This window comes from Carassius gibelio, chromosome A19, assembly GCF_023724105.1.
Source record: "Carassius gibelio isolate Cgi1373 ecotype wild population from Czech Republic chromosome A19, carGib1.2-hapl.c, whole genome shotgun sequence".
Taxonomy (NCBI): domain Eukaryota; kingdom Metazoa; phylum Chordata; class Actinopteri; order Cypriniformes; family Cyprinidae; genus Carassius; species Carassius gibelio.
Genome location: NC_068389.1, coordinates 23,466,146 through 23,482,448, shown reverse-complemented (window position 1 = coordinate 23,482,448; position 16,303 = coordinate 23,466,146). Strand labels below are relative to the sequence as shown.

The window sequence follows — 16,303 nt, the reverse complement described above, 5'->3', positions numbered from 1 at the left end:
ATGTTTTACAATAGCCATATTCAATAATGTGAACAGTGATTTTAGCTCTTTAGAAATATTCATAGGCTGTGATGTTCAAGATCAAATTACAGGCTAGACGATTATAAGCTTTATATATGATTAACTCTATTCATCTATATCGATTATTAATTTTTCAGAAGTGCTGTTGCAGAAAGAAGTAAAAAATCATGGGAAACCTTCAGTACCTTTCTGTGTTTATATTGTAAGTTCTATTGTGGTGAGTATGCATGGCAAACATGAAAACATTTTTGATTTGATTGATTCTGTAAGAAAACGATATTAGTGCCATTTTATATAGAGACACACTTAAATTTATTTTTAAAAATTTCTTGCAGGGTGGCTGTCCTTACGTGTGAGTGTGAAGAACATGTTGGCGCCTCTAAAACTCTCAATTATAAGTATGTCAGACACAAATGGATGAAGAAGATAGAAAATGACATGCTTCTATCAGCTATATCAATCCCTGGAACACACCAAAGCAACAGATACTCTAAAAAGTCCAATCCAATGTTCCAAGCATGGGGACTGCACAACCAACTGGATGCAGGCGTGCGTTTTTTTGACTTGCACGTGTCCTCCGACCAGGAACAAAAGACCCTTAATTATTTTTTGATCACTATGCAGACGTTCCTTGTGAAACAGAAAAAAGAGACACTGTTGCTTAGAGTAACTCCAGATGAGGGTGCTGTTGCTCAAGTCACAGAGTTTTTAAGTCAAGATTGGCCTTTGTGGAGAGACAAAGAGATTCCAACTTTGGGCCAGGTGAGAGGCAAGATAGTCTTGATTCAGAGTCCAACATTAGAATTAGGACTTTCTGTTCAAGTTACTGAACTGAACGCAGACATGGATACAAAAGAAACACAAATGAGAGAAAATATCAAGAAAGCTTCACAAAAGTGTGAGCAGGAGATGATGCTCACATACACTGAGGCCAACGGAGAATCAGGGCCACTAAAAATCGCAAAAACACTAAATAAACAAGTTGATGATTATCTTCTCAATCTTAAAGGAGACGAAAAAAGACCACATTGTGTAGGTATAATTGCTATGGACTTCCCTGGTCCTAAAGTCATCCAAACAATCATCAACTTTAATGGCAAATTAGGGAAGGGGATTGTAGCTGACTCAGGTAGCAATGAAGATGTTGCCTTGCCTGATTCTGACATGGAAGTTAAAGGTGGAGAATCTTCAGCAGAAGGAGAAACTGGCGCTGCGGACGAGGACCACCAGGCAGAAGGTGGAGAAAGTGCAGCAGGAGGAGAAACTGGCGCTGCGGACGAGGACCATCAGGCAGAAGGTGGAGAAAGTTCAGCAGGAGGAGAAACTGGCGCTGCGGACGAGGACCACCAGGCAGAAGGTGGAGAAAGTGCAGCAGGAGGAGAAACTGGCGCTGCGGACGAGGACCACCAGGCAGAAGGTGGAGAAAGTGCAGCAGGAGGAGAAACTGGCGCTGCGGACGAGGACCACCAGGCAGAAGGTGGAGAAAGTGCAGCAGGAGGAGAAACTGGCGCTACGGACGAGGACCACCAGGCAGAAGGTGGAGAAAGTGCAGCAGGAGGAGAAACTGGCGCTGCGGACGAGGACCACCAGGCAGAAGGTGGAGAAAGTTCAGCAGGAGGAGAAACTGGCGCTGCGGAAGAGGACCACCAGGCAGAAGGTGGAGAAAGTTCAGCAGGAGGAGAAACTGGCGCTGCGGACGAGGACCACCAGGCAGAAGGTGGAGAAAGTGCAGCAGGAGGAGAAACTGGCGCTACGGACGAGGACCACCAGGCAGAAGGTGGAGAAAGTGCAGCAGGAGGAGAAACTGGCGCTGCGGACGAGGACCACCAGGCAGAAGGTGGAGAAAGTTCAGCAGGAGGAGAAACTGGCGCTGCGGAAGAGGACCACCAGGCAGAAGGTGGAGAAAGTGCAGCAGGAGGAGAAACTGGCGCTGCGGAAGGGGACCACCAGGCAGAAGGTGGAGAAAGTTCAGCAGGAGGAGAAACTGGCGCTGCGGACGAGGACCACCAGGCAGAAGGTGGAGAAAGTTCAGTAGAAGGTGGAGAAAGTGCAGCAGAAGGTGGAGAAAGTTCAGCAGGAGGAGAAACTGGCGCTGCGGACGAGGACCACCAGGCAGAAGGTGCAGAAGGTGGAGAAAGTTCAGCAGGAGGAGAAACTGGCACTGCGGAAGAGGACCACCAGGCAGAAGGTGGAGAAAGTTCAGCAGGAGGAGAAACTGGCGCTGCGGAAGAGGACCACCAGGCAGAAGGTGGAGAAAGTGCAGCAGGAGGAGAAACTGGCGCTGCGGACGAGGACCACCAGGCAGAAGGTGCAGAAGGTGGAGAAAGTTCAGCAGGAGGAGAAACTGGCGCTGCGGAAGAGGACCACCAGGCAGAAGGTGGAGAAAGTTCAGCAGGAGGAGAAACTGGCGCTGCGGACGAGGACCACCATGCAGAAGGTGGAGAAAGTGCAGCAGGAGGAGAAACTGGCGCTGCGGACGAGGACCACCAGGCAGAAGGTGGAGAAAGTGCAGCAGAAGGTGGAGAAAGTTCAGCAGGAGGAGAAACTGGCGCTGCGGACGAGGACCACCAGGCAGAAGGTGGAGAAAGTGCAGCAGAAGGTGGAGAAAGTTCAGCAGGAGGAGAAACTGGCGCTGCGGACGAGGACCACCAGGCAGAAGGTGGAGAAAGTGCAGCAGGAGGAGAAACTGGCGCTGCGGACGAGGACCACCAGGCAGAAGGTGGAGAAAGTTCAGCAGGAGGAGAAACTGGCGCTGCGGAAGAGGACCACCAGGCAGAAGGTGGAGAAAGTTCAGCAGGAGGAGAAACTGGCGCTGCGGACGAGGACCACCAGGCAGAAGGTGGAGAAAGTTCAGCAGGAGGAGAAACTGGCGCTGCGGACGAGGACCACCAGGCAGAAGGTGGAGAAAGTGCAGCAGGAGGAGAAACTGGCGCTGCGGAAGAGGACCACCAGGCAGAAGGTGGAGAAAGTGCAGTAGGAGGAGAAACTGGCGCTGCGGACGAGGACCACCAGGCAGAAGGTGGAGAAAGTGCAGCAGGAGGAGAAACTGGCGCTGCGGACGAGGACCACCAGGCAGAAGGTGGAGAAAGTTCAGCAGGAGGAGAAACTGGCGCTGCGGACGAGGACCACCAGGCAGAAGGTGGAGAAAGTGCAGCAGGAGGAGAAACTGGCGCTGCGGACGAGGACCACCAGGCAGAAGGTGGAGAAGGTTCAACAGAAGAAGAATCTCACACTGCGCATGAAGAACATCATGCCCAAGGTGAACAACATCCCAAAAAAAAGTTTATTAAAAAGGTAAATTGCCACAAAGTTCACAGAAGACCCCGATCATCTCCTTTACTTTGAATATGGAAACATTAACATTAGTCTCTTTAAGAGAATAAAGATACCACTTAAAATTAAAATAGATTTACATTTTAATCTCTGTGAATTACAACAATTGTATAAGCAGCACTCAAGCACATTCTGTCAGTCAAATAAAATATACAAACATACAATACATAACAGTGTTTTGTCATTCATTATTTGCATGTCAATTAGAAAAATATTCAATCAAGAAAACAGGTGAGAGGTCTAGTTGCAATCTATGCAACTAACTGTGGTCTGACTTAAGTTTTATCTTAGGGGTTTCCCTTTTTTACAAACCACAAAACAAATTACTTTTGACATATACCAAAATGTTGATGATTCTGTCGTTGTTGTCTTGACATTTGCATTTCTTTATCCCAAGATAACATCAACCAAATGTGAGAGTGTGAAAATATGTTGCTGTCTTTGAGGAACTAATAAACTGGAGTAATAGTGAGAAATTAAAAAAAAGCACCAAGATTACACCGTCACTTCTCACTGTCATATGCTGTTTAGGGGAAGTGAAATTTACAAATGTAGAACATGTGAATTAATGCCTACTCAATAACTTTTGGCCTATTTTACTTTACCTATTAAACTAATTCTTAGACCAATTTGTATAAAAGCAATACATTTATAAATAAGTTAATTGTTGTTGTTGTTGTTATGAATTTAACAGTATCACACATATAAAAAATAATAAACAGTTAAATTGTGTTAATAAAATCACAGACAACATACTTGGTCACTTCTTTGTACAAACCCGATTCCAAAAAAGTTGGGGCAAATTGTGAATAAAAACAGAATGCAATGATGTGAAGTTTCAAATTTCAAGATTTTATTCAGAATACAACATAGATGACATATCAAATGTTTAAACTGAGAAAATGTATAATTTTAAGGGAAAAATAAGTTTATTTTAAATTTCATGGCATCAACACATCTCAAAAAAGTTGGGAGCGCTGATAACAACTTGGGTTGTCCTTGTTGTCTTTAGTCCGGATGACATGGTGTCCTAGTTTTCCAAAAAGAACTTCAAAGTTTGATTCGTCTGCCCACTGAACAGTGTTCCACTTCGCCAGAGTCCATTTTAAATGAGCCTTGGCCCAGAGAAAACTACTGCGCTTCTGGATGATGTTTAGATATGGCTTCTTTTTTGACCTATAGAGTTTTAGCCGTCAACAGGGAACGGCACGGTATATTGTGTTCACTGACAATGTTTTCTGGAAGTATTCCTGAGTCCATGTTGTGATTTCCATTACAGTAACATTCCTGTATGTGATGCAGTGCATCTAAGGGCCCGAAGATCATGGGCATCCAGGATGGTTTTTCGGCCTTGACCCTTACGCACAGAGACTGTTCCAGATTCTCTGAATCTTTGGAGAATATTATGCACTGTAGATGATAACTTCAAACTCTTTGCAATGTTTCTCTGAGAAACTCCTTTCTGATATTGCTCCACTATTTTTCGCTGCAGCATTGGGGGAATTGGTGATCCTCTGCCCATCTTGACTTCTGAGAAACACTGCCACTCTGAGAGACTCTTTTCATACCCAATCATGTTGCCAATTGACATTAGGTTGCAAATTGGTCCTCCAGCTGTTCCTTATCTGTACATTAACTTTTCTGACCTCTTATTGCTACCTGTCACAACTTTTTTGGAATGTGTAGCTCTCATGAAATCCAAAATGAGCCAATATTTGGCATGACATTTCAAAACAATGTCTCACTTTCAAAATTTGATATTCTATTGGGAATACAATATAAATTTATGGGAATTTTATATTATTCCATTCCTTTTTTACTCACAATTTGTAGAGTATCCCAACTTTTTTGGAATCAGGTTTGTATGATCCTAAGTTCATCAAAGACCTTTAACTTCTAATAAAGAACTATTACTAAAATAAATCAAAGTATTTCTCGATGTTCCATTAGGGTATAGTTTCTCCGGATCAGTTGTTGCTTGTGCGTTCTGGATTTTCTAGGAAATAAAAAGTGGAACTTAAAGTACTCATATGACCTCAGTTCTCATATGATGTGTAAAACAATTGATTCTAATGGAAAATGTATTTTTAAACGAATGAGTTGAGAATTTAAAAAATATATAAATAATAATAATGTAGCCTACTGTAGTGTTAACAGCATTCTTTTCCAATTTACAAATGCAGCCAGTGGGTACATTACAATAAACGAAACAAAGAGAAAAAAGACAAAAGTTTCTATGGAAATAAAGTGAAGCTAAATAAAAACATTTTTTTTTTTTTTTTTTTTACAAATATTACACCAGTTTTACAACTTCTTATTTTTTAAGTTAATTTCTTTTTAGATAACTTCTGCTTTTTCAAACAAAGTCTTTTATTATAGCTTATTATTTTTAATAGAGGAAGAAGAAACATAAATGGAGTCTACTGTATGGGTAAGAGCCGAGGGCCCCCGTGACGTCAGCACACGACTTACTTCCTGGTTCTGCGTTTCTAAGATAAAGGTGTGTCGATTCTCTCCCCGGTATTTTGCTGTTTTATGTTCAAGCAGAACGAAACTTACGTACTTATTAACTTTTTGTTTTTTTTTTACAAGACAGCAGCTCGAAACACAAAGAGAACAGATCAAGTAAAGGTACGTAAAACTTTTATTTTGCTTGTAACTTTTCCCACTTCTTTATTTGTAGGCTACATATAAATACACTATGCGATGGTTTCCGTATATTGACATTTCTAATAGTTGACATAGACATCTGTAATAGTAAACTATTTAATATCTACTAAAATAGTGATCTTATGTAGAAATAAACTTTAAAATATTTGTAAACAAAGCGGTGAGCGCGTCCATGTGCTGGAATGCGGGTACGCGCCGCAAATAAAGAGAATGGAAATAATGTGATGTCGCTGTTATAGTGTCTGAATTTCACAAATTAAAATGATAAATGAGTAATGAGTCCTGCTTATTATAAAATTACGCAGTGAAGCCTGAAGTTTCACGTATGAAAAATACTTTTCCTATGCTGTAGATTTGATAGCTTGTTTATACATGATTCATTACATAATAATTTTTAATGTAATTCTATATTTTATACGTTTTTAATATAAATGCAAACTCATGTTTAAGTTATGTATTTTTAAAGATTAAATTCAATTATTTCTTGGAGGAAAAAAACATTTATTGGATAGTAATTACTTATAGTCATTTTAATTGTTTTTAAATTAATAATTAAATTCATAATTGTTTCATATATTTACCAGATTTTAACTACATTACCATGTGGTATTTAGCTAATGTTGTAGCTAATGTTATCAGAGGTTATAAATAAATATCTTAATTAGCTATGAATGCTTTATCTTATCTATTATTACAGATTCACTACACAGGTGTGACTTACAAGGACGTTTTTCCAGAAGAAGAGATGAGTGCTGAAATCAGCACCATACCCTCGTTACACTTGTATTTGGATTCCTTTTGGTCATCCAGTGTAGGGTCCCACAGCTCTGACATAAACGCCACCAACGCATGGGTAACAGCACCCACATCTTTGTACAACGCACCCGTTTCCAGCAGCGTTAGAATGGACCCGGCCCAGTCCAGCCCGACTCCAGATGAGTCCTCCGAACTAAGTTCTGAGTTTCAGACCCAGCTCGACCTGTTCCTCAAGCTGGGGTTTTCTCAAACGCAGGTCCGTGCCGCTTTCCTTAAACTCGGCCTCAACGCAGACACCAACAGGGTTTTGGGTGAGCTGATACAGGCTGCTGGGGAATCAGAAGAGAGAGAGGAACCGACAGCTTCCCCGGTGCTGGTTTCACGTGGGGATGCTTCCTCTAAGGTCCGAAGCACCCCTAATGCTCCGGCAGTGTCAGGCACTTCAGAAGAGCTGGTAGAGGACGCACTCAAACCAATAGTTATTGATGGGTCTAACGTAGCCATGAGGTGAGTTTACTGTAAACATGACATGCAATAAGCTAGTGTTTACAGTCACATTTACATTTTTCTCTTCTATCACTTTGATAGTGCTATTCAAATGATTTGCATTCAATTTAAAGGCGATATTATATTTATGTTGACCTTTCCGTATGTGTCAAATGTTTAACAGGACAGTTGAAGTTTTAAAAATCACAAGATATCACTTTTTATATAAGTCATAATTAAAATAAAAATTTAATTTGGAATTATTAGGATTTTAAAAATGTTTTATGAAGAAATCTCTGATGCCGCTGAAAATTAAACTTGCATGAATAAATGGTTTTAAAACATTAGAATAGAAAAACGATATTTAAAACAGCATAAATATTTCACAAAATTACAGTTTTTCCTGTTTTTTTTTATTCTGATAAAATGCAGGTTTGGTAAAAGCCTTCTTTCAAAAACATTTTTAAAAAAATTTACAATTCCATTTAATAAGACACTTTTTATCTTTATCTATATTAAGCCTGAAGTGTGCAATTTTGTGCTGTTAGCATCACCAAATGGAATATCAAAAACGGTTGAGCAGTCTGTTGCTGTGTTGGGCTAATGTTTTAAAGCAATGTTTAAATGTGTTCAACTCTTTTTGCCTAAAATTATATTTGACTGTAGTTATAGTAGCAAATAATTTTGATAATAAAAATCATATTGGCTAAATATGTTTGTTTACTGTGAGCTAGATGAATAGAGTTTTAGAATTGAGACTTTCTATGTTTGAGAAATAGCATCGCCAAACGTTTAACCTTTTGAACATGCAAGATTTTAGAAAGCTTTTAGTAATTGTGTCATAGTTGAGGGCAGATAAAACCCAGTATTTCCTCATACATTTCAAGAAAATGCGCAAGTCAGGTCTATTTCCTTCTCTTTTTTTCTCTACTGAAAACAGAGATGGATTTGTGTTTATGAAAGGGTGTACAACTTGACAGAATACCTTGGTTTTCATGTTAATAAAAAAAAACAGATGAATGTAAATGCCTGTTCATTGGGTGGACTGGATGACACTCAACTTTTGTTATTATATTATTCTTTATTTTTTTGCCTATTACACACTTTTCTTTTTTGAGTTATTAATTCCAAATGTCAGACCAGAAAAACAGGAATTTTTTGGAGTAGTTAGATCATATGTTTTCAAAACAAACTATATTAATATTTTTTTGGATGAATTTCACAGCACCTACGTGCTTAATAAGCTTTTAAATCCCTCCCTTTGTATTTTCACCTGCATTTGCAAGTGGAGTCCAGATTTGCCCCTGCAGGCTCCTGTATCTGTCATCACCCCAGTATGCAAATAATCTTATATGCAAATCAGTGTCGTTTCCCGTCCCCTCCCTTCCCTTTTATTATCCTGCAGGAGAATGTGTCTGTGAAAAGAACACTTTGTAACAGAACAGGCCCGGCAGCATTTCAACAGTGTCTGATTGGATAACTCACCTTTGCTATTTTTGTTCCTATAAATCTGACACTTTTTAATGACATAATTTCTGTTTATTTCAGGAGGGAGTATTAATAGATTCTGACTTGGATTTGAACTAAAATAGACTTGTTCATCTAATTCTATCGATTTTTAACTGCTGCGCTGTGCTTAAAAACCTTGATCATAGGCTGCAATGATTTGAGCTTATGCACCAAATTTTTTGAGTTAAAAAAATAAAAATAAAATGTTCACTTCAAAACAGAGATGCATAAGCAAAAAGAAATACAAAAACTGGGTTAACTGAAAGAAAACGAGTTAATAAAAAGATTGAATACGATATTTGGCAATAATATAACATAACAAGTAAATTATAAGCAATTTTTTTTGTAGATCTGTCATTTTTGACCGGGAACACCATAACAACTAACAAGGAGGAGAAAAATTTGTTGAATTTTATATATATATATATATATACTTTTATAATCAAAATTCAAATGTTAAGTTGAACACAATGTGAGGGGTTAAACAAATAAATCTGGCACAACTTTATAAAACATCTATTAAAACATTAGATGCATTTTACAGATGCTGTATATTTAGATGCATTTTTTTTTATTTATTTCACATTGTTGACCAGGAAAGGAGGATAATAACAACTTTCACTGTAATAAACATTTTATACAGGAAATAAACTGTTATCTTAATGAAAACCCTGAAGAACGATCTCCTAATCTATGTCTATAATCCTATGCCACCGATGTAGCTTGATTCACTCTAAAACAGATTTTTTCTAAACGTTAAACCAGGTTAATTTGATCAGATTCTTTTGATATTCTGTATTTGGATAAAAGCATCTGCTGAATTAATGTCTGCACATGCCATATGATTTTATTATGCAAAATACAAACTAATTGATATTCACAAGTAAACTTGACTTTCTTCTGTTTTGTTTTGCTTTAGCCACGGGAACAAGGAAGTTTTCTCCTGTCTGGGAATTCAGTTGGCAGTGAACTTCTTCCTGGAGCGGGGTCACGTCGACATCACGGTGTTCGTGCCTTCCTGGAGAAAAGAGCAGCCGCGAGCTGATGTACCCATTACAGGTGAGGAAAAGGGAATGCACCTCGTATCAGGAACGATTCCTGCTTTCCAGACGAATTCACATTCCTATAAACAAAGTCCTGTTTTTCCTCTAAGCAACCAAATGGCTAAAAAGAGACTTGCAGACCTTTTATACTAGCAGCCAGGTTCAACTAAAGTCCAAATGGAAAAAAGTTCTGGTTTTTATCACTGGTTTCCAACTTTGGTCTCATATAGAACTGGAAGTAAGGGAAAAACCCACACTGATTTTATTTCGTAGCTGTTTGAATGAAGCATGTCATAAGATATATTGGCTAATACCTGGGTTTTTTAAAAACCGCTGTAACTTCCTTATAACATAATAAAGGGCGCTGTGAAATAATTAAACCACTGCTTTTGGTTGTTAAGATATACCAGACTGTTTGATCAACATGTTTGCAATAATTAGAGTAAAATAATAGAACGCTGTGTGGTTGTGGTGATAATACTCTGCATCCAAAAAATAATTGGGATGCTGTAGCAACAGTTGACATTTAACTATGCCAACATGTGTAAATATGTTTGAATTCCTGCTTCTCCTGAAATAAACTGGGTATGTGTTAATAGGCACTTGTCCAATAAAAATCACAAGCGAATTAAAATGCCATAAATCTTTTACACCTTGGGCGGTTCATTACAGCTGGTAATACCAACTAAAGCTTGTTTAGTTTCAACACAACAGACACTGTGTTCCAACATGGAACATCAATCATTTGTGATATCAAATAAATTGAATGATATGATGTTAATCAGTATTTGCTAAGAAACTACCTTGAAGGACATTATATAATAGTGGAAGACAATACATTTAATTTTGATGTTGCCAAAAAGTGCCTTTAGAAGTCAGTATGTTGCTTCCTTTATTTTCATATCATGAACGTAAACCTCATAAATCTCTAGTTTTTCAATCTGTCAAAGGTTTGCACTAAAATAACAGATATTTTTCTAATACCTTGTCTTTGTATATATGTATCAGTCAGACAACTTTTGCCATTGCATTGCTTAACGTTTGTTTGTTTTCTTCAGCATATTTCTTCAGCTGTTTTTTTTAATTAAGTAGTACGAAAAGCTAGTCTTAAAATGTGAAAGATGCATTTAGGGGTTACCTTAAGTTTAAAATGCATGACTAAATATGTTATTTTTATTATGGATCAAATCTTTAATAATTTACATTAAGCAACAAAATGGCATACCTGTAAAACGCACCAACAGATTTTAAATGTCATGAATATTTTTCTCAGATCAGCACATTCTGCGTGAGTTAGAGCGGAGGAAGCTCTTGGTGTTCACGCCATCCAGAAGAGTGGCAGGAAAACGTGTGGTTTGCTACGATGACCGTTTTATTGTGAAGCTGGCGTACGAATCTGATGGCATTATTGTATCCAATGACACTTACCGAGATCTGCAAGGAGAACGTCCCGAGTGGAAGCGTTTTATAGAGGAGAGGCTTCTAATGTATTCGTTCGTCAATGACAAGTAAGCACCATTGCAATTTGGTCTTTTTTCAGTGTGGGTCAAGTTGTTTGACAGCCCTGCTGCTAATTAATTCCAATTTGAATAAATTCACGTTGCTTTTGTGTAGGTTTATGCCTCCGGATGACCCTTTGGGAAGATATGGACCCACCCTAGATAACTTTCTCAGGAAGACTCCACGTATTCCTAAGAAACAGCCCTGTCCTTATGGTAAGAAAATATTTATATATATTTTTTCTCTGTTAATTATTGACGCATTGGTCTTGCAGTCACATGTTGGTGTAATTATCAGTGTGTTGCATAACATTTTTAATTGCCATGGCCCATATTAAAGAGAAAATCCAAATACAAGGAATTGATAAGCAATATACACTGGCGTTCAGAAGCGTTGGGTTGGTTTTCTTTGTTAATATAATGTAAAACGTAATTTATTCCTATAATGCAAGGCTGAATTTTCTGCATCATTACTCCAGTCTTCAGTGTCACGCAATCCTTCAGAAATCATTCTAATATGCTGATTTGCTTCTAGGAAAATATTTCTTATTATTATCCATGTTTAATACAGTTTTGCGACTTAATATGTTTGTGGAAACCAAGATATATAAAAGAATGGCATTTATTTGAAAAATAGCTCTTTTGTAACATTATACATTTCTTTACTTGTCACTTTAGATTGACAGGGAAACTTTTAAATTATATACACCCAAACTTTGAACGGTAGAATATTCCATCTCTTTTCTGACCACACAAGGATAGCACATACTATGTGAACAAGAATTAAAATCTCCTGTTTCAATGCAGGAAAGAAGTGCACTTATGGAATCAAGTGCAAGTTTCATCATCCAGAGCGAACCAAGCAATCGCAGCGTGCCCTGGCCGATGAACTCCGAGACAAAGCCAAAATTTCATCCACACCGCACAAACCTCAACCAGTTTCCAGTCAGAGTCCGTCTCTGGAGGAAATCATGGAACAGAAACTCTCCCTGGATGCTGGCTCTCTCAAGAAGTGTCACGCCAATGAAAATGTCCTTGTCATGAAAGCAGCCCCCCAGCCAACTCAAAGAAAGTTTCCTTTGAAGAAAGAACGACGGCATTCGCCAACAAATCTAGATTCCTTTCCCAATGGATCTCAGGAGCGTTTGGATTCTGGCTTGGGTTCCTACGAATGCCATTCTTCTGAAACTTCCCATTGTGACCACAGGAAGTCCAAACCATCCAACAGTGGGCGGAATCGTTTCGTTCTGGCCAATAGCCAACCCTGCAGTTGCTGTTCCTACCAATCCTTAAGCACCAGTGGAGCCGGTCAGCAACACAGCATGGGCCTGCCCAGCTCACCAAACCCAACTTATGCTGAACCCCAGTATCACTCCTATGGAGGAGGTCCAGTTTACCCACCTGTTAACTTGTCCCAGTATTCATTTCCACACAGTAGAGGGCCTCCACCCCAACAGGGCTACTGGTCTGACCATTACGGTGGATATCCTCCAGCGTCCCACACTCCCATGCAGCCAGAGAGAGGACATGGACACTGGACGCCTTCCAATCACAGTCCTCAGTGGTCCGAACGGGAGCAAGTGAGGAAGAAATTACTTGCAATTTTCAATGTACGTTTGGTGGACCGAGCCATGGACAGATTCCCATTTCTCCTTGACCCACAAAGACTTGCCGCAGAGATTTTGACCCTTCAGTCTCAGGATGGGGCTTTTTAATTTATCGTAGTTGAAGGACTAGGTGATTAGACTAAGATTCTGGCACCAAAGGTGTTACAACAAGTTCTCAGCCACAACCACAAGATGTGATTGCACTGGAGTCTGTTGCGTAAATCAGTGTAACTCCACCCACAGTGAAATGTCTTCGTTCTACAATCATAGATGTCTTTTGTCATGCATTCTTTTGCTTTTCAGTAGGGACAGAAAATGAAACAGTCACGTAATTAGGTGTGGCTTTGCCCACAATGAAACCTCATTGGTCCAGTGTCCCGCTTCATATCAGATATGTTCTGATTGACTGTTGAGTCATTCAGCACATTTCTTTCAGTGAGGACAGAATTTTTTGTTGTTGTTGTAATCTTTTGCATAATGCGATGTAGCTCCACCCTTAGTGAAATCTCATTGGTCCACAGTTCCGCTTTACATAAAATTTGATGTTCTGATTGGCTGTTTTTTTCAAGTCATAGGCAGTTTTGCTTTTAGCAAGGACAGAAAAATTGAGACTTGACTATAAAAAGAATTGACATTCCTAATCAGGACACAATTTGAAATTAGACATATTAATGTCTACACAATTTTAAAAAGTAATTTAATAGATATTTAATCTTTGACTCAATACAAGCTATTCAGAAGTTTTTATTTCTGTTGGTTTTATTAACCAACAGGGTTCTTTTTCCATCTTGCTGTTGTTGGCAAGAGTTTAATATCGTTTCTTTCCATTGTTTTAAAAAAAAAGAATAGTTCATATTTGATCATGGAATAAAAAAAAATTGAGATTTATTTGTGGAAAAATATTTAAATGCAAAGTCGGCAACACCAAAGCTCCAAATGTATAAAAAATAATGTATTATTAAAAAGCTATCGCATAGCGTATGTGGTGACGTTTCGAGCACGTAGGCTCTTCGTCAGATTTATTTGTGGAAAAACATTTTTTTTTAATGTGTTTAAAGTGTTATTATTTGTGGTTCTGCATTATTTGTGGTACCGAGTATGTTGAATGTGTTGGCACCATGTGCCGTAACAGACATTTGTTAAGTAGAACTACCACTAAGGTAGAAGAGTATGCACGCTTTGGTGTATTTTTCCATTTTATTAAGTGCTAACTTAAAAAAATATCCTAAAGAATGCAATGATCACCAGTGTAACTTAACATAATTTCTCAAAGTTCTCAAAGGTAATTGCCAATTGACGTGGATCTTTTGCTGCCTCTGTTAGTTTGTATTGAGGCTGTTTAGATTTAAAAAAAATAAATTACTGAGTAGGCAATTTTTTTTGCCATTTTTTGTTATATTCAGCTGCATGTTCTTTGCTCATTTAAATATGTCATTTTCTTTTTTATGCTGTGTCTCATGTTATGAAAATAAAATTCCATATTTATGTACCCATATCAGTCTTTGACTTTTATTTGACTTGCTTGTGTTGTTCCTAAACATATGTTTATGACAAGCAAGAGCAGACCTGACCTTTAGAAGCATTCGTGCTGCAGGCAACGACCTCTTTTGTGAAAGATGCATTCCTCAAAAATCAATGTTCCCTTCTAGAAACCACCTAATGTATTTGCTTTACATGCGGTTTCACTCCACCTTAGCAAAGAAACCGCATGACCGACATACTGACTCACTGATAGCAGAGATCTAATCCACCAACATCTGATCTTCTTGATTTTTCCGAGTTGCATGGAATTAGAGTTCATAATGAAAGAGCAAATGTTTCTTCTCCAGGAAAAGCTGATAGTATTTCTCAACATCTTGACATTATTAGTCATAAAGGGTGACTTTACTTTTGTTCCTTGTTTTATTTCACAACTCAAATGATGGTTGTTGAGAAATTTCAAAAACAAAAGTTCTATTGTTTTTTTAAAAATGAATTGATAGAGCCATTGACGTGAAATACAGGTCTTTTTTTATTATTTATTTATTGTCTTTTGTTCTTGTTCTCGACTTTTGTTCTTTATTATATTATATTTCATAACTTGTTTGCAACTCCAGTGACAAATTGGTGGAAGATGGTGTAGAAGGCATCTCAAAACAAGCATCGTTGATCAGACGTTAAATCCATTTCATTTTTATACAGAAGATTCAGATGAACAATAAATAATCTTTGTATACTCAAAGGGTTCATTTACATAATCACACATTCATTTTTGGATGAACGATCCATTTAACTGATTGAAAGATATGACAAGATTTTTCCAATATGATAAAATCACCTTAATGAACATATGAAAATCATCTTCAGAACTATGACCAAAAAAAGCCGAAGACTGAAAGTTTTTAAGATTGATAAAACCAGTGACATGAATTAAAGGGACAAATAGTCTTCTTAAAATATTTATATTATTTACTCATTTTTGCATACTTTTAAAACTATGCACTAATATTGAAAACTTAAATTAAGTAATACTACAAAAATAAAATAATAAAATAAAATGACACTGTAAATGTCATATAAGAAATTATGGGGAAAATGCATTATTATGTTACAGAATAATGCTTTTTGTTAAGGGCTTCTTGAATATTTGTCATTACAAATTTGAAATGGAAAAATAAAACCATACCAAACAGCAGCAGCACAGGCATCAGAAAAGAAAGTCTAGATACCGGAAGAGCTGTAGATGTTCTTAATAGATCAGTGTAACCGGAGGAAGTGGCCTGTGGGTGTGAAGATTTCAGAGGAACTAGAGGTCTTATGGGAGTGAAAACAGCATGTGTGAGTTATTTTTCAGACTATTTCTCTTTTTTATTATTATTATTATCATGTAACCATGGGCGCCCTTAGCTGTTGCAACATCCCCCTGCACATATCAGGAGTGATGATAGCATGTGTCTGATACAGCATCTTTCTGCACTTTCAGTGGTTCAGATGCGTCATGATTGAGATCATGTCTCCAGCGCGCATGCTCAGCGGATTTCCCCAAAACTATGAAATCCATCTGTAATCTTGACTCTCTTTCCCCGTCTGCTTTTAGGGTCATACGCTGAAAGATGGAACTCTAAAATACAGTGAAAACACCACAGTGGTGTAGAGCACACTTTACTGTCTGTTTCACTTTCACTGGGCTACCCTACTGACTTACAAATGTCCCAAACTTTAACTAACTGGTGGTAACTAAACTGGTGTTTTGTGAAAATGATAGTGCCTTTCAGGTGATCAACTTTTTAACCAAATTTCATCTATTTTAGTTTACTTAGTTTACTTAGTTTACTATATACACCGTCAGAAATAGGGGTACAGAAGGAGTCCATTTCTGTCCCAAGGTACAATCTACACT

General features: G+C 38.2%; 2 protein-coding genes across 3 annotated transcripts; both read left to right on the top strand.

The window, feature by feature from the left end:
* Positions 1–362: 362 nt before the first annotated feature.
* LOC127934993 (golgin subfamily A member 6-like protein 6) lies at positions 363–3,510 on the top strand. Its single transcript, XM_052532572.1, has 6 exons — positions 363–1,311; positions 1,376–1,738; positions 1,799–1,918; positions 2,210–2,269; positions 2,741–2,980; positions 3,161–3,510. The coding sequence occupies exons 1-6, from the start codon at positions 439–441 to the stop codon at positions 3,317–3,319; spliced, it is 1,815 nt and encodes a 604-aa protein (XP_052388532.1). The 5' UTR covers positions 363–438; the 3' UTR covers positions 3,320–3,510.
* Positions 3,511–5,835: 2,325 nt separating this feature from the next.
* Positions 5,836–14,417, top strand: LOC127935461 (endoribonuclease ZC3H12A). 2 transcript variants are annotated; one of them, XM_052533347.1, is made up of 7 exons: positions 5,836–5,854; positions 5,947–5,985; positions 6,722–7,287; positions 9,695–9,834; positions 11,092–11,326; positions 11,433–11,533; positions 12,125–14,417. In XM_052533347.1, exons 3-7 carry the CDS (start codon positions 6,770–6,772, stop codon positions 13,030–13,032), a joined length of 1,902 nt encoding a protein of 633 aa, XP_052389307.1. In that variant the 5' UTR covers positions 5,836–5,854; positions 5,947–5,985; positions 6,722–6,769; the 3' UTR covers positions 13,033–14,417. The 2 variants fall into 2 exon arrangements, with proteins under 2 accessions (XP_052389307.1, XP_052389306.1); XM_052533346.1 differs by having other exon boundaries at positions 5,848–5,985.
* The last annotated feature ends 1,886 nt before the right edge of the window (positions 14,418–16,303 follow it).

Excerpts from the sequence above, each read along its gene's own strand:
- LOC127934993 (XM_052532572.1), top strand. The coding sequence starts at position 439 with ATGAAGAAGATAGAAAATGACATGCTTCTATCAGCTATATCAATCCCT. Across the intron at positions 1,919-2,209 it reads AGAGGACCACCAGGCAGAAG|GTGGAGAAAGTTCAGCAGGA; the intron begins GTGGAGAAAGTG and ends ACCAGGCAGAAG. Across the intron at positions 2,981-3,160 it reads AGAGGACCACCAGGCAGAAG|GTGGAGAAAGTGCAGCAGGA; the intron begins GTGGAGAAAGTG and ends ACCAGGCAGAAG.
- LOC127935461 (XM_052533346.1), top strand. The coding sequence starts at position 5,890 with ATGTTCAAGCAGAACGAAACTTACGTACTTATTAACTTTTTGTTTTTT. Across the intron at positions 5,986-6,721 it reads AGAGAACAGATCAAGTAAAG|ATTCACTACACAGGTGTGAC; the intron begins GTACGTAAAACT and ends CTATTATTACAG. Across the intron at positions 9,835-11,091 it reads AGCTGATGTACCCATTACAG|ATCAGCACATTCTGCGTGAG; the intron begins GTGAGGAAAAGG and ends TATTTTTCTCAG.